Source organism: Melozone crissalis, unplaced genomic scaffold, assembly GCF_028551555.1.
Source record: "Melozone crissalis strain CALT ecotype California unplaced genomic scaffold, PUWL_Pcris_2 ptg000016l_1, whole genome shotgun sequence".
Taxonomy (NCBI): Eukaryota; Metazoa; Chordata; class Aves; order Passeriformes; family Passerellidae; genus Melozone; species Melozone crissalis.
The window spans coordinates 42,033,167-42,053,301 of NW_026535794.1; the positions used below are offsets into that span (position 1 = coordinate 42,033,167).

The following is a 20,135-nucleotide window of genomic DNA, read 5'->3' on the forward strand; positions in this document are numbered from 1 at the left end:
CATGTGAAGACACAAGGCTAGATTTTTTTTAGGCAGAATGCTGACTCGACATAGAGTGTGTCACTGGCTGTTACAACTCTTTTAAGTCTTCATGTAACTGGAAGTATAATCTCTAAAGTACATCAATTCATGTTTCAGTAACTATGGCTCACTAAGTAAATGTGGAAGTTGCTTTCTGACTTTGTTTGAAAGTAGTGATGCCTAGAAGTTTACAAATGGCAATTTTGTATGAAATAAATTAAATATGAAACTTTTGTTGATGGAACTTTAGTGTCTGTCTGCTTACTGCTTGAAGTCATCTTCACGGTTTTAAAGTGTTTGTTGTGCTGCCCTCCTTCAGACCTGTTCCCAGGGGAGTTGGGGAGACTGTTAGCAGCCCACTCCTTCACAACATCTGTTTTCTGTATATTCAAATAGATGTTGCAAAAGGAGCTCCAGAGCCCTGTCTAACAAACTGGTATAGGCAGTAGACTTAAACTGTGTCACGGAAATACAAGTAAAGAACATTCTCTGCAAGTAGAGAATGTTAAATGTAAAGATGCTTATCTCTGTGATTTGATGGAAAGTACATAAAATAAAGCATTTGGGAGTTGCCACTGCTGCTAGACATATCTTGAAATGATAAGCTTTATTATGCCTGTCATACACTTAACATTGTAACTTTTGATCTTTAATGACAAGCAAGGCTGTATTTATCTATGATAGATGCACTGACCCTTGAGCCTTAGATGTGTAAGTTTTCTGTCTAGAAGTTGATGCAGTTTCTGAAGGCTGCAGTACAAAGAGGCTGTACTTCCCCTTAAGAAATGAGAGAACCAGGGAGAGCATGGGATTTCTTAAATACAAACTAGGATTTCTTAAATACAGTCTGAGGGCTCCTCAGTAGCCACAGTTTTTCAGCAGTTGCTTCCTAACTGGAAATTCAGTCCATCTTCTATCATGTTAGGAATGACATTGCTGAACCTCAGAGATTCAGCGTATCTGAATATTACATATTAGTTTGTATCTATTTCACTTTATTATAAAGATGTTGTTGGTGTCATGTTGATTAAATGCAGTTTTTTAAAATAATAATAGACCCTGCTGGTAAGCACAGCACAGTGCAGTAAGGCTGGGAGCTGCCTCCTGGCAGGTGTGTTGAATGTACAGTTCCACCTGCCACAATCTGTGTACACAAATTTGAAGTTAATTTTACCTTTGACCAACATTAATGGATCCCCCTCATTACTACCTAAAAAAAAAAAATCTAGAACAGGCTGATAAAGGAATGTGCAGGAAGTGCTAACTAAGCAATCTACAGACCAACAGCAGAGTTTAGAAGACTAAAATGGGATTATTCAGGCTTTTTTCTTTTGAAAAATACTGCTTTGAGCAAATACTTCTACCTAACTTTTAAGAAGATAAAATAGTGCAAAAGATGCAAGAAGGTATTTCCAAACAAAACTAAGACTTATGTCAGTTTTGCTCTTTGGGCATAGTAGAATTTTATCATGTTGGTTAATTATTAATTCTGCCTCAGCACATGCTTTAAAAAGAATTCTACAGATCTAGTAGACAGAGTTACAAAAGCACATCTTGTGCAAAAGCAACTGTTAGGTAGGAATTAACAATCCAACATTAAAAATAATAACTGGATAATGCCTAGTTGAGGGTTTAGCATTTAAGCTCTTTAAAATCAGTCTAAAGCTCAGGCATTGAATGCACATCATGAAACCGTGGTCAAGACAAATCATTAACTAATACCTGTTGTTCTGTTTTTCTTTTTAGACCTCCAAAAGGAAGCGTGGCTACATTAAGAATAAACTAATTTTAAAGAAAGGCAAGAGACCCAACAGGAAGACAGTTTAAACACACTGTTCTGATTGCTAATACGAAGCAGTTGTCCTTGAGATAACCAGTCTTTGCCTTTAGCTCAAATCATGTTTCACAGCAACATGAGGGTACAGAACCATCATTGGTCCAGATTATTGTACAAAATTTTCAGGCAATGTCTGATTAAAAATATTGGCTTATTGAGAACAGCTGTTTTAGATTTGTAATGTGAAGCAAGACAGAGCTGCTATCCAAGTCTAGCAGCATTTTTTTTATTGGTACATATTATCCTTCAAATCTGTTGAAAATTTGGACTGACTTTACCAAAGAACCCTGTAATTTGGTCCTTGGCACATGCATTACTTGTCAATCTTTTCTGGAGAACACTGTTCAGCTGAATAGCAGCAGTATGAAAACTGGAATGGTGACATCTGAAAATGACTCTTTTTCAACAAGAAAGAGATGGCAGAGCTCTCTCAAATTCAACTTTCAAAACAAGTTACTCCCATGATTATTTTTCTATGGTTTCTTTCAGTGTCCTTTTACTCTTGCTGCAGGCTGGTTTTGAGCTGGAGTGTAAGAAGCAAAGCTGCAGTTTTCACAAGAGGTGACAGGACAGATGAATTGGACAAGCTGCTTTTGTTCAACACGGGATTGCAGTATTGCTGCCTTACACTGTCATTTCACAAGGTAGACAAGGCAAATCTTGCACACTGTAGATACAAGGGCTAAATTTGTAACCTCCTGAAAGATCTGAAACGACAGTAATGAATGCTATAACAACATACAGCTGAGCACCATGGAGCTGCTGGTGCTTCAGAACAGAAATTAAACTTTTAGGTGAATGTTTACATTGGTAAAACAAATATAGCCTGGTTACTGGGGAAAAGAAGGTTGACAGGTATACAAACCCCTTTTCTGTGGCTATTAAAGGTAGAAGATTTGCAAACCTCTCAACCCTCACTGCCTTTCTGGTGAGGGTGGAAGTTTTTCTGGAAATCTGTTTCTCTGCATTTTATTTGGAGTGCTTAAATCAATTGAAGAAATTCCTGCTCTAGTGCTATTTGCTTTGTCTGTCTTTTATACTGGTTCGGTTTGGGGTTTTTTTTTTTTTTAAGTGGTGAAAACTGTCAGATTAAATGCACTAAAATATAAATGGAGACTGAACGTGTTCACTTTCCAGACATAAGGAAACTTTATACAGACTTGAAATTTTTCTTTAATTAAAATGAAAGGGTTTTTTTGCAGTTTGTTTTCCTGCCACAGGTTGTAACTTTTTATAGAAACAAATCTTGCATCAATAACTTGATGTAAAATGCAGAATAGTATGTACCTTTCATGAAGAAAATGTAAATTTACAGTGTTCTGTGAGAATGTTACTGCTGACTTCTTTCCCAAGGTGTAGAATATTTTTTTGATTTATGAACTCATTTTTGACTTCAGTGGTTTATACAGACCAATATTACAGCTGCAACATTTTCACAAAGGTAATTAAATCTGGATTTCTGGCCCCTGTCGTTTGGAGATTTCATTTTATTTTGTTGCTTTAAAGCTCAATGCAGACCAGTTGTCAACTGTAGGGGAAAATAAAGTTAATTCAAGTTTTGTGTTAAGGCTGTTGTGTCAGTTTTGTTGTAACTTGGTAACATGTTGTTTGTAGTCCTAGTCATAAATTAAGACATTGGAATTCCATATTGCAAATCTCCTGCCTTCACCAAGCTGCTGTAGTGAAGCCACAGCATCTTCTTAACTCCCTCCAGCTTAAACTAAGACAAATCCAGGGCCTCTGCTGTGATGAAATGAAGGTGGCTGTCATATTTCCAGGGAAGAGCAGCCTGCCTTCCCAACCACACATTGCAGCAACTCCTTGCAGCATCTGGAGCTCCCCAAGCTGCTACAGCTGCTCACCCACCAGCAGAAGGGCTGAGTGATGATGTGATGCACGATTCCCAGTGCTGTGCTGCTTCCAAGCCCCTCTGCATCCTGACTCTGGGTGAGAAATTAAGGATCTAACATTTGGAACATCACCTGAAAGGCAGCAGGACAGAGGCTGCCAGTCAGTCCGGGGCTTGGCAGTAACTCAGCCTTGTTTCAAAAAAGGAAATACAAGAGACTGCCCTCCCCTCTTCAGGTACCTTTACATTTGGACAGACTTGTACCAGATTTGTACCTTTACATTTGGACAGACTGTCTTCAGCCTTAGGTAGCAGTGTTCTCTTTAACAGCAGGAACAAGTGAATCTGAGGCATGTGAAATAAAAATAAGCCAACTGCAGGGATCCCAGCCAACCTGGGCCTAAAGTTGCCTCCTACTTACCTGAGCTTTACTTTTTGCCTAAATCTAACATGACTTCAATCCAAGGATTCTGCCAATGTTCTGGAGTTAAAATGAAAAAGTTGGGAGTCATTGAGGTATCCATTTAGAAAAAGCAACATTACAAAGAAGACCTGGCACTGTCTCACCTTGGTTCCTCAGGAATCTGCACACTGGGTATGTTTACAGCTGGATCCTGGAATCAAAGAGCTGAACTAACTCCTGCCTCTTTGGGAGAACTGCACAGAGCTTCTACCAGCAGACTATCAGCCTCTTCTCTCTTCATCACACACACTTCCCAGACTAGTTTATTTCCTTAGCTCCAGCCATCCTTTTTCCTTTTGTTGTTCTACTATGTCAAATTTTTAAGCATAATTGCCACAAAACAGTAAAAAAAAACCCAAAAACACCAAAACAATAAAACCAAACATAACAAAAGACACGTGAGCCAGGCTCAGGTCAGCAGTTGCTAAGGAACTAAAGCTGCAAGTGTCTAGAATTCAATAATACTGCCTAGGTTCTGTATCTCTTAATCATTAGTGGTGGGAGCAGTGAGACAGACAGTGCTATTAGTAATCCCAGAAGAAATATTTTGACTTGCAGAAGTAATTTCATAACAAGGAGAAAAGTTGTTAATTAAATATCTTGATAGATTTACTCTTGAAAAAGCAGCTAAATGCTTTGACAGAGCTCCTGGTACATACCAGTCTCATCAGGAGTAAAAACTGAAAAAAATAACATTTGGCTGTGACTAAAACGCTCTCACATCATTATCCCAAGTGGATAAACTGCTCCAAGATGGGGCCTTGAAGCAGTGCCATGGAAGGCAAGGAACAGGGCTGGGCAGTGTTTCCTGCCCTCTTTACAGGCAGTGTTGTTTTCCGTTGTGCATAAAAACAAAGTGTTCCAGCAAGATTGTTTCCAGCACTGTGGATGAATGTTTAAAGAAAAGCAGAAGGGCATTATCTAACACTTGAAAAATGCTGACCACAATCTGTGTGATTCCTCTAAGAACATTTTTTTCTCCTCACACAAGTGCCCAATGCTGTAATAATGTAGAGTTGTGTTTTAAGAGGTTCTAATCAAGAATCCCTGTTGGTGATGAAGATTAAATGAAATGGGATTTTCAGAAGCAAGGGTACACCTTTACCTATTTCCTTTTGACTTGCCAAAATGAAGCAGATGTTCCCCAGCCTTTCCTAAAGCTGTTGTTGCTGCCCAGCCCCATTTTCCCTGGGCAGAGCTATCCAATTTAACCAAAAAAACTTACCTTCAGAGTGTCTGGGAGAATAAGCAGGGTGGAAAAGCCTCACAGCAAACCCAGATTAACCTAGCAAATCACTTCCATGGGAACCATGGTCGGGTGTCATACACAGCTCCTGGACAGTCAGTGACTGACACCACTGAACTAAGGCTTCCATGGAAAGAGAAAGGGCATCCCACTGCTAAATGAAACAAATCTTTTATTCATGAGCATTCTCATTTTAAATTCACAAATTATGAAAGGAAGGCAAATCAGAAGAGACTGCCAGAGCATCTTTTAAATGATAAAGGTATAAATTTTCTTTCTGAACATTTCTAATTTAAGAAAGAAAAAGGTTGCATAGGCTTTCTACAGGTGTGCACAAAAAAAAAAAATATTGAAGTACATGAAAGTTTTTACATTACAATTCAGTGTACATCAGCTACTTGAAAAGGAAAGTATTTACTTGCAATTCCAAGACAGCTACTGGAACAACCTACAGAATAAGGCTTATGAATATTTACTTTTCAGTCCTGCAAAATATACTGAACACATACTATCAGAAAAATAACATGACACTTGTGAATCTTGTCCTGGAATCTCTCACTGATGGGATCTTTTCTGAAAGGACTTTTTCTGTTCGCGTCTCCCAAGATAATTTGGGAAAGAAGATAATGGCATCAGGGGATTCTTCATAGCATCAGAACAGAACAAAACATTGGCCAGAGCACAAGTGGAATGTCCTCGGCATGCAGAAACAACCAACCATGCAGACAGAAAATCTTCAATAAATTACAAGCAGAAAATTATTCAAATTTCTCCTCAAAAGAACAGCTACAGCATTTCTGTAGCCTTGACAGTCACACCATCCCAGCTGAAAGAGGTCTACTCCTTCAGGGGCCCAGGCCTGCATGCCTGAGACACAGAGGTTTGCAATGGCTATTTAGTGAGTATGTGTCTTGTTCTTTGGTGTGTGAGAGAGTTCTGGGAGGATGTTCCATGTTTAACTCTGCTTTTTCCATTGTTCTTTGTGATGACACTACAAACTGTAGGAATACTCTTAGGTACTTATCAGACTAATCTCTAGAACAAGAGTGGATCCATTATAAAGTGAATTCTTGCAGGTGATAAAGTACAAGTGTTCCTGATGATACTCAGTAGCAGTTCAGTGATGACTGCAACAGCATCATTTTGGTTTTGTTACAGAAAACTGTTACATCAACTGTTCCTAAAAAATAAGATTTTTTTTTCCTCTTAAAAAAAAGTGTCAGTTACAAAACCAAGCTCATACAATCCACTTTTTTTAAAAAATAGGATTTAAATCATTTAGAACACAAATCTTCCTAATGTGCAAAAAAAAAAAAAAAAAAAAAGAGACAGACAAGAGGACAAAATAGATTTAGGAGGAAAAAGTAGCCACACCTTCATTTTGAGACCTGAAGTTGAAATCCAAAGGAACAACTAATGGAATGTTTCCTTGTGCACACACCTCCTCCACTCAGCCTTCTGAGCTGCTCAAGAGATTTTAACATCTACCAAAAACACAAAATGCAGGATGCACAAGGACAGATGTGAGCAGTGCTGTGACCTGGATATCTCTGCAGTATGAGCATAAGTCAGTGTATGAAGAGAGCAGACAAAAGGCACAAAATTACTCAGCTCTACAGATGGGCATCCATGCTACTGTGTGTTAGAAATACAGTGGTTTTGTTAAGGGGCACTGAGCACATTTTACATGTGCCTTTTGCTGCCACTTCTCTCAAAAACATCTTCATTTCCAACAAATACAAACGAAAAAGCGACAAAACCTTAACACTTTTCTAAAATCCACTTTGTCAGTGTCACAGCTTACAAAGTAAGATCAAAAGACAAAGTAAGCTGTAAGTCACAGCTTACAAAGCAAGATCAAATGACAGGATTTTCTTTAATTTTTCTTTTTAACACTACAAAACAAATTGTATCCCATTTCATTTGTTTCATTCATAAAGTTATTATCCCGGTGGAATAATTTACTAAATTGTTACTTTTACATCAGGGAATCATTTTTCTGGGAATGCTAGTTATATCACCTCTACTCATCCAGATGTTTTATCAGAAGCAATCCCATTTAGTGGAACATGTAAGCCAGAAGTGTTGGCATGCCAGCAGCCAGAGAACATTACACAGCAAGATCAAAGTCACCAGAGCAGCTGGCTCAGGGGTGGTGACCAGAGACAGACTGAAGAGCTGGAGCATGAACAGACAAAGCAGTGAGGACACAACAGGTTAGTGTGAAGAACAACATTCTGGAGAAGGTATTGCTACTTCTTAGAGGGTGGCAGGAAATTCACACTCATCAGTGGCAGGAAACGCCCTGACCTGGGCAACCCAGAGCGAGCACGGCCAGTGGATCACTCTTACACCCAAGTGAGCTATCGCTGACTGCTCAGACAGATCGACTGCCATTAACAGACACGTCACGTTTCAAGTGCAAAACATTTTTGGCAAAAGTGAAAAATAGAAAAACCTTAACCAGTACTAATAAAAAAGTATTTTCTTAAATACTAGCACAGGGCCTGATCCTGCAAGCACACAACTCAGGGAACCCCGGCCGAGTCCAGCCAGGGTTCTGTGCCCTAACACTTGGAGGAAAAGGTCTTTGAGTCGCTATTGGTGTTGGTACTGTTTACATGTAGTGTAAATAACACACACAACACATGCACACCGTGGTACTGAGGGACCTGTGCCTGTGTGCCTGTGGATCTGCACACACAAAATGGCTCCTGAATAAACTCGAGCTCGTGCTTTTTGTGAGATGTATCATTCACAGTACATAGCTTCCCATGGGGATCTTCTGGGAACAGGACCTATCCAAGGACATCCTGAAGTGACATACTGTATCATTTTAATGCCTTTCAGGTAAACTTAGGAGGCAACTGCTCTCTCCTGTCAATGGGCCTTCCAGAGAGGATTCACGTACAGCCAACCGTCGCCCTGTAAGAAAATTAAGCAGAGTTTTACAAACAAGATTTACAAATACCAGATTCATGTATGTCCACACAAAAGCTAAAATAAGACCAAACAAGAAGCCATCCCTGTCACCTGAAAATTCTATGTTAAAAGAATTGACAAGTAATGTTGGCGGGAGGGAAATATTACAAGGGGGAAGAGATGCAATAAGAAAAGATGCAAATTTAATTAGCAGCTAATGGAACAATTCCCACAGTCAGTCTCATTTTCTCTCCACCTTTCCTCCAAGAAAGGGGAAAGATGAACTTGTTAAAATTCATTTCCTTTCACACAGATGAAACCCAAGACTGTGTGTAGGATGTCAATGCTTACTTACACTGGATAAATCTCCCTACATTGTTCTCATTTTAGTATGCTAAGATTATAGGGGAAGTGAGTATGCAGAATTTGAGAAGTAAGGGCTGGATTTTACAGAAATACACATCACTTTATGTGCCTAACGTTAGGCACCAAAAATCCAGATCAAAATCAATCTAAATGAAGTGAAGTGAACAAGTCCACTAGAGATGGAAAAGCCCACTGCTCTCATTCAAGAGCCAGACTGTCAAAAAGAAAATTTAAGCAATCAGCGGTACACAACAACACCAGCCCATGACAAAATCCACATTCACTCATCCCCTGTGCAGGAACTTGCTAAAGGTCTCTAAACCAAGAGACTCTGAGTACCTCTTTGGCAAAGTATTTGGGTTTCCAGGGAGTTGTGAGCGCCGCCCGCTGCCTCTCCTCCGCCCGCTGCCTCTCTTCCAGGCGGTGCTTGTGCTCCGTGGCGGCGTCGATGTTGCCCTCCTTCAGAGAGTTGGTGACGTGCTGCCACAGGCGCCTGCCCAGGGACAAGAGCACAGGGCAGGGTGACAACAGCTCTGCCACAGCCCCTGCTGCTGGACACCACACTGCTGGGCAGCAGCCTGAGGCCATGCTATCCATGCTGGTTTTCCAAGTCCCACAGCATGGGAACCATCACACTCCTAGGATATTCAACACATTTGTGGACCAGATTTTCAGATTCACTCACATTTTCAGATTCACCCAGTATTTTGCTGTGCATTTTTCTCAGCAGGCTCTGTTTATGTTCTCGTCACCACCTGAGCTTTTTTTCTCAAAGCAGTGGATTTATTTCTGCCATTTCCAGTTCACATTCCTTACTGATGTTCCTCCACCCTCCAAATAACAGGAGTTTAATTCTTGCAGGTAAATTTTTGAATTATAAGGGAGTGCCAGCCAAAACCCAAGAGTGCACTGAACTGGGACACTGACTGGTCCAACAAGGTCACTACCAGAGGAACTGATTCTAGGGAGCCACTCTAGGTCTGTGCTCCATATTCCCAGTTACAATATTTACCAGCGCAGAGCTACACATTTCTCACATAGCTGATCATGCCTTATATCAGCCTAGCAGAAGCTTTGCCCAGAAAAGCACTGAGAAAAATCCTCCTAGAATGGTTTGGGTTGGAAGGTAGATCCTCTAGTTCCTCCCTCCCTGCCATGGGTAGGGACATCTCCCACTAGACCACTCTGCTCCCAAGCCCCATCCAACCTGGCCTTGAACACTGCCAGGGATGGGGCATCCACACCCTCTGGGCAGCCTGTTCTAGTGCCTCACCACCCTCACACTAAAGAACTTCTTCCTAATATCTAATCCAAACTGCTCTCTGTCTGAAAACAACCATAGCTTTCACATATGTCCAGGGCTGTTTAAATGAGATTGTGTTCACAATGTGATAAACTGCAGATCCTGCAGAGCCACTGGATGGATGCAATTTGCTGACTAGTATCTAAAAAACACAATAAATACACTGAAAAGCTACTGGTTTCCCTATTTACTACAATCTTTATGTTCCACACTAGAGGGGAAAAATGAGTTTGTGGATAAGCAAGTGGTCCAGAAAGTAGACAAATTGTATCTGACCCTGCACAATGACTCAAGACACCTTTGCAAAATAAAAAGACATTTACAGATAATAAAATGTAGTTTAACTCATATTTTTAAATCCTTCAATAAAATGTTCCTAAATTCAATTAAGGTATTGATTTTTCTGAAGATAAACATGAACAGTTATTGACAGTGAATACAGATCAGGTTTTTCTAATGTACCTAGTCCAAGTTAGGCACATGATGTAGGTGCCAAGAGCCTCAAAACCACCTGTATGTCTGTCTTTATATCTCATATTGCCTCACATATATGTTTATACAAATACATATTCTACAATATATAAAACATGAAGCACCAGTTTCAATGATATGCAACATATAATATATATACCAGTTTGAATTGCTTGCAACAAGCTGATTTGCCTCCCATGTTGCAATCACTCCAAGAAGCAGATGAAAACACTGCATTACCATCTTCCAGATGCTCATTAAAACAAATACAGGCCTTTCCCCCATCTACAAAATTGATTTACTCGTCACTACAGCGTAATTTATGCTCCAAGGAACCAATACACAGCCTCAGCTCTCTGTACCCAGATTTCTGTGCTGTGGGAAGCAAGGAATTTTTGAACCACAGCACTCAGAGCTGCAGTTGGCTTCCCTGTTCTATTCCCACCCAAAGTTCAGGATAGCACTGCAAAGCCTCTGCCCTTACCTGTCACAGACATATTTTATGAAAAATCCTTTTGCTAGGATTTTTTCTCCTGAGAAGCTGAGAGGCCTCAGAAACAAAATGTAAACAATAATTATCTGCTGCTGTGGAATGCAACAGGTGCATCTTTGATTGGTCACATGTGGTTCTTTTTAATTGATGGCCAATCACAGTCCAGCTGTCTCGGACTCTGGCCAGTCACAAGATTTTATTATCATTCCTTTCTATTCCTTGCTAGCCTTCTGATGAAATCCTTTCTTCTATTCTTTTAGTATAGTTTTAATATATCATTTTCTTTTAATATAATATAAATCATAAAATAATAAATCAGCCTTCTGAAACATGGAGTCAACAATCTCATCTCTTCCCTCGTCCTGGAACCCCTGAGAACACCAACACACTTACCTTGATTCCAGTGGCGCTTGGTTTGCTATGGGCCTGATCTTTTTCCTGATCACAGGCAGTTTGGTGGTGTCAATGACTTTGGTGTCTCCGTTGCTGTAAGTGAATTCCAAGGTGCCATTCCATTCTCCCTGTGCCTTGCACACAATGGTGTTCGTTGGATTGTGCTTCACCTCGGCCGTAACCCTGATTCAAGGGGGAAGGAAAAACAGACCACAGACGTAACTGGTACCATTTATTATCAGCACATGAAAGCACCACCTTGCTAAGGGTGCAAGCAGCTTTCTACCTCCACAAATCAATTATTCAAGCAAAGCACTGATGCTGCCTCCGAAAAAGAAAGACTCATCCCAAGAAAGCTCTTCTAAGCAACAGCTTTGGGATGACATTCTAGCTAAACACAGTAGTAATCCAACTTAAAACTGTGATACCTGGCTCAAACCCAAACCAAATGGTTACCTCAGCAGCCTGAAAAACAATCCCTGACATTCATGTGACATTTTCAATACATGATACTTTCATGCCTGAACATAATGCTGCTCAGAGACCCACGTCAAAAACTTTGGGTATCTTTGTTTTCTTCTTTAGCTCTGCATGTTCACTTCTCAGCTGCTGAGAGGCAATGATTAAAGCCACCTCACCAGTCAAAGAACTGGTCTGAGAGTGAGCAAAATAGACAGGTAGGACTGGAAAACTGAAATGCAGGGAGAAGTTTTGTGAATGTGTCCATGAGCATGCATACATGTGCTTTAGAAAGCCATGTAAAGTAATGTGTAAACTCAATTTTTTAATTACTAAAGTAATACAGCACAACTTCCCCAAAATTTTACTCACCCTGATGGCACCAATTATTAACCTAAAACTTGTAAAGAAAAGCCCTGTCAAAACAGCCTCATGTGGACATTTACCTGAACACAACACTGAAATGGTTGACACACATATGGCAGAACAGTTACACCATCTGAAATAAAACAGAGGCAACCATGCAAAGCACAGTCTCCTCTGGACACTGCAACAGTCCACAGCAGAGCAAGAAAGGGATCTGATGTTAATGCCTGGGACATCACCCTGAGCATGGAAGCAAGACAGGAGGCTGTCCTGCACAGTGCCTCTTTGCACCCTTAGTGAAGGGGAACCAAAGAAGATAAGTAACATTTTCACCATCTGGAATTTCAGTGCAGAGATGGGGAGTCCCCAGTAGGGAGGTACCACAATGGGTAGTGACACTTTTCAGGAGCTCAACCTGGAACACCAGTTCATCTACAGGACTCACACAGAAGCAGCAGCTGGGGTAGCAGAAATATTGCCTTTTCCACGCACATTTTTCTGACCCTACACTTACAGCAACTTTTACAAGCAACAAAGGCTAGAGAGATACATTCACTTTATTTTAATGAGAGAAATACATCCAATTCAGTTAAACAACATCATATGTATTGCTACAATAAACTGCCCTCAAGCTCTAAGTCATCTCCAGCACTAACAGGAAAAGAACTTCAGCTATCTGTCTATAAAATATGGCAACAGGAGAACTGAAGAGATGCCCCAGAGCCCTTCTCCTGAAATGCAGCAGCAGGTAAACAAGAGTAAGGCAGTGACTGCTGTACCTGTGGACCTTCCCTCCATAGAAGGGCTTGGTGTGGAACGTGACCGTGGCAGAATAGCCCGTTCTGGCACAGCTGATGTTGACTTTCCCTCCAAGCTCCACCCAGGGGATGGTAAGGATTGAGCGAGCATAGGCACTGGGCAGGGTGAAGACATACTCCTCCTCATGTTCCAGCAAGTGAAGGACACCTGTGCAGGAAGAGGAGAAAGTGAGGTGAGAAAAGGTTCTGTGATAAGACCTGTTGGTCACTGACCAATTAGCACCATCAAAATGCACATCCATGGAGAGCACGTACAGCCCTCCTTGAAGGAGAGCACTGTCTGCTAAGAAACTCTGCTCTCTGGAACAAGTTTCTTCCAACAAGCATTTTCAAAAGCATCTCATTTGACTGTGCACCCTGACATACCGACTGCTGTCAAACAACTTTTCAGAAATTCTGACTGGATTCCTTACTTTGCATTAGTGTTAAAAGCTGGATAAACATAGAATGTGCATCTAAAAAGCCATACTGAAAATTCAGTTGCTCTGTCAGTGTTGTATCATAATCTCCCTCCAGAAAAAATACGGGCATGGCCAAAGGACTGTTCACTTCTCCATTCAGTTAGAAACAGCCATGTCCTCCACTAATTCCCTCTTGATGTTGTAAAAGGCTCTAAGTCTCTGTGGCTACAACAAGAAAACATGGCAACTACAAATTTCCTATTAACTTTGCTCTTTAATTTCCAAATGGCTGATTTCTCATACAGGCTTTGAAAAAATCTTGCTTATTCAAAATGTGCCCAGCAGGGCCAGTGCTCTATCAGCACCAAGTCCAATGTCCCTACCAGGCACAGAAAATTACTGATAATTCCATCTCTTTCTGTAAAGGTTCCTCCACCCTCAGCACCATGAGGCTGTAACTAAAAACAACACACAACAGCAGCAGTTTTTCAACATTACTTGGAAATTGCACAAAGAAAGTTGCTTTCCTGATCAGACCTTTGCAGTTTCCCCTGGGGGTAAGGATACAACGCCATCCCCATAAAAACTGCAGTTTGGTCTTCAGGATAACAGGACATAAGACCAGGAAAAGAGCACCATAAACCTTGCACGCAGAATTAGATCATGCCAAATGTCTGCAGTGTATTTTTTACCAGAGTTTTACAGTCTTTTGTGTCCCATTTACTAACTGCCTAAAGGCAAAAATGACAGCTTTGAAAATATTTTTTCACAACAGGGACTGAAAATAACCTATTACAGGAAGAGCTCACAACCCAGAAATATTTGGAAAAAAAAAAAAGGAAAGTTATTTTGACACAGTAATAGTATTGGTTTAGTAGCAAGATAAGCTTGAGCCCATTTGCCTTCACCCTGGGGCAGGCAGGGGAAGAACACACTGTTAGTGGTATTGATTAATCTATCTGTTTAAGGGAAAACTGACACTACTTTTTCAAAGTGGTCTCACATTTAATGAAGAAAAAGCATTAAATAGGAACACAACACTACTGCTGTCAATATGAAAATATGCCTTTAACACTGCATGGAAACCTAAATTTAAATTAAAACACCATCCAAATTAAAAGCACAGAGCTCTAAGAGAGCCCTGATCTTGAATATTGGCTCCAGCTAACAAAACTAAATACAAGACAGGAAACTGCAATTTGTCACTCTTGCCTTCTGAACTATTTCACAGGAAAAGATTTGCAAACCAGAACAGCTCCATGCAGTTGTTCTCAGAACCTCTGCAACCTCAGCCTCCCAGCAGTGACACAGGCAGCATGTTCCCGCCAGCAGCTCTGACACAAGGAGCTGGGAGTGCAAAACCACACAGAAAAGCCATGTCTCAAAAGGACTTTAATCATTCAATCTTGGCAAGCCACAAGTTCCTCGTGTCACGTGCTGAGTCCTCAGCAGCAGGGGCAGGCCAGGAGGACACAGCCACAACACACAGACACGTTTTGCCTCCAGCTTCCTCGGCTTCACACCTGCACAGACATCCCAGCCGAACACACTGCAGGGAGGCTGAACCACCCAGCTCACCCTGGACATGCACCCAGGAATAACTCATACTCAAAAAACTACTCTGGCTGTCAAACTCATTAAATGGATGTTACAATAGCATTAAGTTAATAAAAAACAATTGTAGAATCAGAATGGCCTGGGTTGGAAGGGACCTTATAGATCATTGAGTTTCAACACCCCTGCCATGGGCAGGGACACCTTTCACCTCTGGCTGCTCAGAGCCCCATCCAACCTGGCCTTGAACACTTCCAGGGATGGGGCATCCACAATTTCTTTGGGCAGCCTCTTCCAGTGCCTCAATAACTCAACAGTAAAGAATTTTTTTCTCATATCTAACCTAAACCTACTCTCATTTTAAAGCCATTCCCCCTTTTCCTGTAGCTACATGCCCTTGTAAAAAGTCTCCCTCCATCTCCCATCCTCCTCTGACCATCACTGTATGTGATATTCCTCATGTGAGAGGAAACTGGTATGATAAACACAATTTCTTTATGGGTCAGTATAGGTTTGCCTCTGTCCCCCTGATGGGATCAAGACCTTTTTCTCCCTAGTCAGATGGGAGGGGCTCAGAGCTGCAGTGCTGCCAAGCACATTTAAAGTGCAGAGCAAACAGCAGTAGTGACCTTCAATGTAAATATTTAACCACCACAGCAGGTTAGATATTAAAAACTGAACCCAGCTCTCTTGGCAGTATTTTTAGCACCCGGTAGCATATTTTCTGAATTCCTTGAACACCTGAATAAATACATTTTTTAATGAAGTGCTATCTCACTTGAAATGTGACTCCAGCTCTATAATTACAGTCTAAAAGAGATTAAAGGGCAGATCTGAAATACCCATGACTTGATAATACTTTTAGTATTAACCTGACTCTTTTGCATTCCATTGTTCACAGAGCTCACATGCAAAACCTTGTGTAAATGAAGCACCACAAACACTGCAGCTGCAGCACCACATTGAACAGAGACCTGTGCTCCCTTAGGGGAGAGGAAGCCAAAAATTGCACTGAGATTCAACATTTGTAACAGGTACCACAATTTGAAGTAACTCCCCACCCTGCAAAGTGTCAATCTTGAGAAATCAAAAGCCAATTAACTGAAAGCTAACAGTTACTTTACAATGTGTCATTTTTACATCTGCTCATAATCATTACATTGCAACTGATCTTTGAAAACAACTGCTGGAAAATACACAAGTCATTTTTCTTCCTTTGCTTCCTTGCTGTAAGGGATGATTCAAGTTTAGTTTGAAAATGGCTATAAGTAAATACACGTGTAAAATAAAACACATGTAAAGCTGTATAATATTCTTCCATTTTTACTTTTTCCTCTCATATCAAAGAGTTCTTTCAAAAACTTCCAATTCCTTTAAAAAAATCTAAAGTATTTATAGGCAACAACTACACAAGGAAGAATACACCAGACCAATACTCTGGGAGGAGCAGTGGATTTAGTAATCTGGTTTGTTAGGAAAAAATGTTACAGAGAAGGCTGAATTTTTCAAAAACCATTGCAGGATATTGAAATTCCCCCTTGAAATGTCCTCAACACCATTTACTCCTCCTTTTGACTCCAGCAATGTATTCAGAGTCATACCCCTATCCATGACCCCTGGGCCTGCATTAAAGGAAGCGATGGCCTGGCACATCACTCTCCCAGTTTGACTCTTACATGTCCCTCACTGATGCTGCAGCTTTGTGAATTGATTTCCCAGTAACACATATTGACAAAAAACCCCAGAGGAGGCTCTGGATCAATAGACTGCAGAAGAGACATGTGGGATTTAATGCTTCCCACTGCCTGCATGGAGATCAATCTGAACAACAAATGGCACGTGGGACACCAGGGGCCTGGGGCAGCTTTCGCATTTAAGCAGCTCTTCACCCTGTCTGTGTTTCTCACAACACACAAAGAGGAGCAAGTTATGTGTAGGATGAGCCCCACATGGGTGTTGTGCATCACCAACTGCCCAGATCCCCACAGGAAAACAGGAAATGCCAGAACTGGGCTCTTATTGTCTCAAACCTTCCAGGCAGCTGTGCTGAGCACTGCTCGTTTTTCAAAGACTGGAACCATTTGCTAAATTAGGTAATGAGTGCCATGCTATATGAAAATGGTTCTAAAAACACTGGGCTAAAAATATTAATGCAAAAATGAGTACTTAGGGAAATACTTAGGTAGCTCTAATTGCATGGAGCAATCAAGCTTTGGGACTGATAAATTTTAAGTCACTCATTTCTCAGTACTAGAAATTATAGATCTGTACATCTATTAATACATACACATACATGTATTTGAACAGAAGAAAAAAAAAGAGGAAAAAACATTCATTGCTTTCTTTTAAATTTACTCTGAAAGAGCACTGAAACTTTTACCCACCTATCAGATCTTTTCTAGTTGATTTCATTTGAGAAAAAATAATTTTTGGAAGCCCATACCTCACTACTTTTTAAAACATTTAAAATAGCAGAAGTGAAAACATCAAATGTAACTAGCCACTTGACAATACAGAGCAATCCATTGAAATGTACTTTATGCTCTCTGCAAAATTAACCCATAAATCAAAGATTACACTTTTGGTTGGCTTTTGCTGCTCTGAACCAAAATCCAAGAGCAGAAAAGGAACAGGCACAGCTGACACTAAGGTGTGCTCACCACAGCACCCTTACCTCACAACCAGTATCCTTTTAAAGATTCTATGGACCACATAAAAACCATTTAATATTTATATTGACTTTCTCATCCTTTGCTAATTTAAATCTTAATGTGACCCTGTTCATTAGAGCCTCATCTCCTCCCTCACTCTTTCATTAGTATATAATTAACATTAACCAGAATTAGGGACTGCACATGCAACCTCAGTTCTTTTATGCAAAATAACCTCTTTTCTATTCCAGGTGGCTTTCTCATGAGGAAACTCAGTGCTGACTACTCTGAAGAATGGGGGTTTTGTCACGGAGCAAAGAAAAGTTGCAAGGTTTCATTAGCAAGCCAGATTTAGAGCACTCATAACCAGAGATGAAGAAAGGCTAGAACATAAAACAGCTCCCCACACGGATTTCCAGCAGTGCTCTCCCAATTGTTCTGCATCTCTGCATCTGATACTTACTTTGAATCAACAAACAAAAACCACAGGCAGAAAAAAAAATCTTACTCACTTTGAGATGTGACACACACAAAAAATCACACCACTGAGACACTGAGCTGTAGCCTTTGTGTGCCAAGACCATACCATCCTTAACTCCCCTAATCCTATAAATTCCTTTATAAACCCTTCATGACATTCTATATCAGCTTCTAATAAAAAGCATAAAAAGCAATGTGCTCTATACATCTAAGGGCTTGCTATAAAAATATGATTCAAAGCCTCCACAGACACATTACCATTACCATATTCTTCATACACTGTAAGTCCAAAAATTCAGTACTACTCTATTTCTGCAAATAGCCAACTGCAGTAGAAAAAGCTCCACTGAACTGTTGGAGGGACACATTGGATTGTTCAAAACACACCTCAGTTGCTTGTATTCAACATTAGGCTACAATGAAGTTTCTGGTCATTGTCACAGAATCATAGAATGGCCTGGGTTGGAAGTGACCTTAAAAATCCTCTTGTTCCAAACCCTCTGCTGTGGGAGGGACACCTACCACCAGACCAGGCTGCTCACAGCCCCATCCAACCTGGCCTTGGAAACCTCCAAGGACAGAGCATCCACAACTTCTCTGGGCAACCTGGTCAGACAGAACTGCTGTGATACATATCTGACTAGAACAAGATGGTCACTCACTGTCACTAAATTACCCAAAGCATTAATTACAGTTCTCTAGCACTCTGTCTGGAAGGATGTTTTTCCCCTCTCCCATATCAATTAGTACTGATTTAATCTGTAGTGTAATGAACCTAATATTGAACCAACAGCAGAATTATTTAACCCAAGACTCAAAACAGACACAGGTATTTTAGAGGCATCGAGGAAACTGTCTGTCAAGTAACATGATGCCACATCTAAAATCCTTTCTGCTCTTACAAAGAGTGAAAGACCCACACATGTACGTAATTTAACTCCAGCAACAGGCAAAAAAAAAGTGCTGAATGTTCATAATGAGGGAGAATTTAGAAAAAAAAAAAAAAAAAGGAGTAAGAGACAAGACAAAATCCCAACAATAGCACATGATTAGTCTGGTCATCCAATGCACAGTAGCAAAAAACCCCCACAACAATTAAAACCCAGAGATTTTGAGGATCCACGAGATGTTACTTTGTCTCTCATCAAAAATAGGATGTCATCAAAAGCAGAATGATATTTCATTCCCCATAAACTCAATCTGCTTTTAAAAGATTAAAATAAGATTCTACAACCTTACCAGCCAACCTTGGTGTGCGCAGTTCTCTCCAAGGAGCTAACTTTAGTTTCTACCTACCTTAAGTAGCTTCATGTGCCTTCTGACTATCAGCACCTTTCCACAGCCCAACTCACTAACTTTGCTAGGCTAATTCACCCCATATGAAATGTTGCATCTCTAATATGTCCCTAAACACAAGGAAAAAAAATTTCAAATTAAATTTCACATTACGAAAATTATTAGGCCTTGCACTACTAGGCACAAAAACACAGGCTTAGATTTTCCACACTTTTAGTCCAACAGCTCCTTTTTGTCAGTTCAGCAATCTATTCCCCGGTACTCACACTGACCTCAATCTACTACAGAATTTATACTTATGCAGCACATAAGAAAGAAGCATCTGCAGTGGATTCTAACTTTTGCACAGCTTGACAAATTCACACACCAACTTAATCAGGAAGACTTCCCTGGACCTAAAATAAATAAAAAAAAAAAATTTAAGAAAGTGCAGTTTCAAGTGAAGGAACTGCACTGCAAAGCTGGCATTTTAAACTGAGGCTGCCAGGCTTAGGCTTGCTGTTTTCAGATGACAGAAAGGCCTCAGTGGTACAACTTCTTGCTGCCCATTGTCAATCCTCAACATGCAACAGAAATGCTTGGGCTGCACTGAAGTGTCTCCATCACTTCCCAGAAATGCTGTCACTGTGAATGTCCCTGCTCTTGCACTGCTTACATGAACAAGAAGATGAATAGTAACTATGAACTGGTGAACCCAGACTTCCTCCCAGCATGCACATCACAGAGACAGCAGCAAACCTTGGAAT

At 40.6% G+C, this 20,135-nt stretch overlaps 2 protein-coding genes across 2 annotated transcripts in view; one reads left to right on the plus strand and one right to left on the minus strand.

Moving 5' to 3' along the window:
* STT3B (STT3 oligosaccharyltransferase complex catalytic subunit B) overlaps positions 1–3,425 on the plus strand; it is a 51,171-nt gene extending 47,746 nt beyond the window's left edge. Inside the window, exon 16 of the mRNA XM_054273965.1 lies at positions 1,768–3,425. Coding sequence (XP_054129940.1) covers positions 1,768–1,848 — 81 coding nt within the window. The 3' untranslated portion in view covers positions 1,849–3,425. The remainder of the gene's footprint in view (positions 1–1,767) is intronic.
* Positions 3,426–7,265: 3,840 nt separating this feature from the next.
* OSBPL10 (oxysterol binding protein like 10) overlaps positions 7,266–20,135 on the minus strand; it is a 111,829-nt gene continuing 98,959 nt past the window's right edge. The window contains exons 9-12 of the mRNA XM_054273535.1: positions 12,969–13,155; positions 11,365–11,547; positions 9,044–9,197; positions 7,266–8,341 (exon numbers count right to left, since the gene is read on the minus strand). Coding sequence (XP_054129510.1) covers positions 8,297–8,341; positions 9,044–9,197; positions 11,365–11,547; positions 12,969–13,155 — 569 coding nt within the window. The 3' untranslated portion in view covers positions 7,266–8,296. The remainder of the gene's footprint in view (positions 8,342–9,043; positions 9,198–11,364; positions 11,548–12,968; positions 13,156–20,135) is intronic.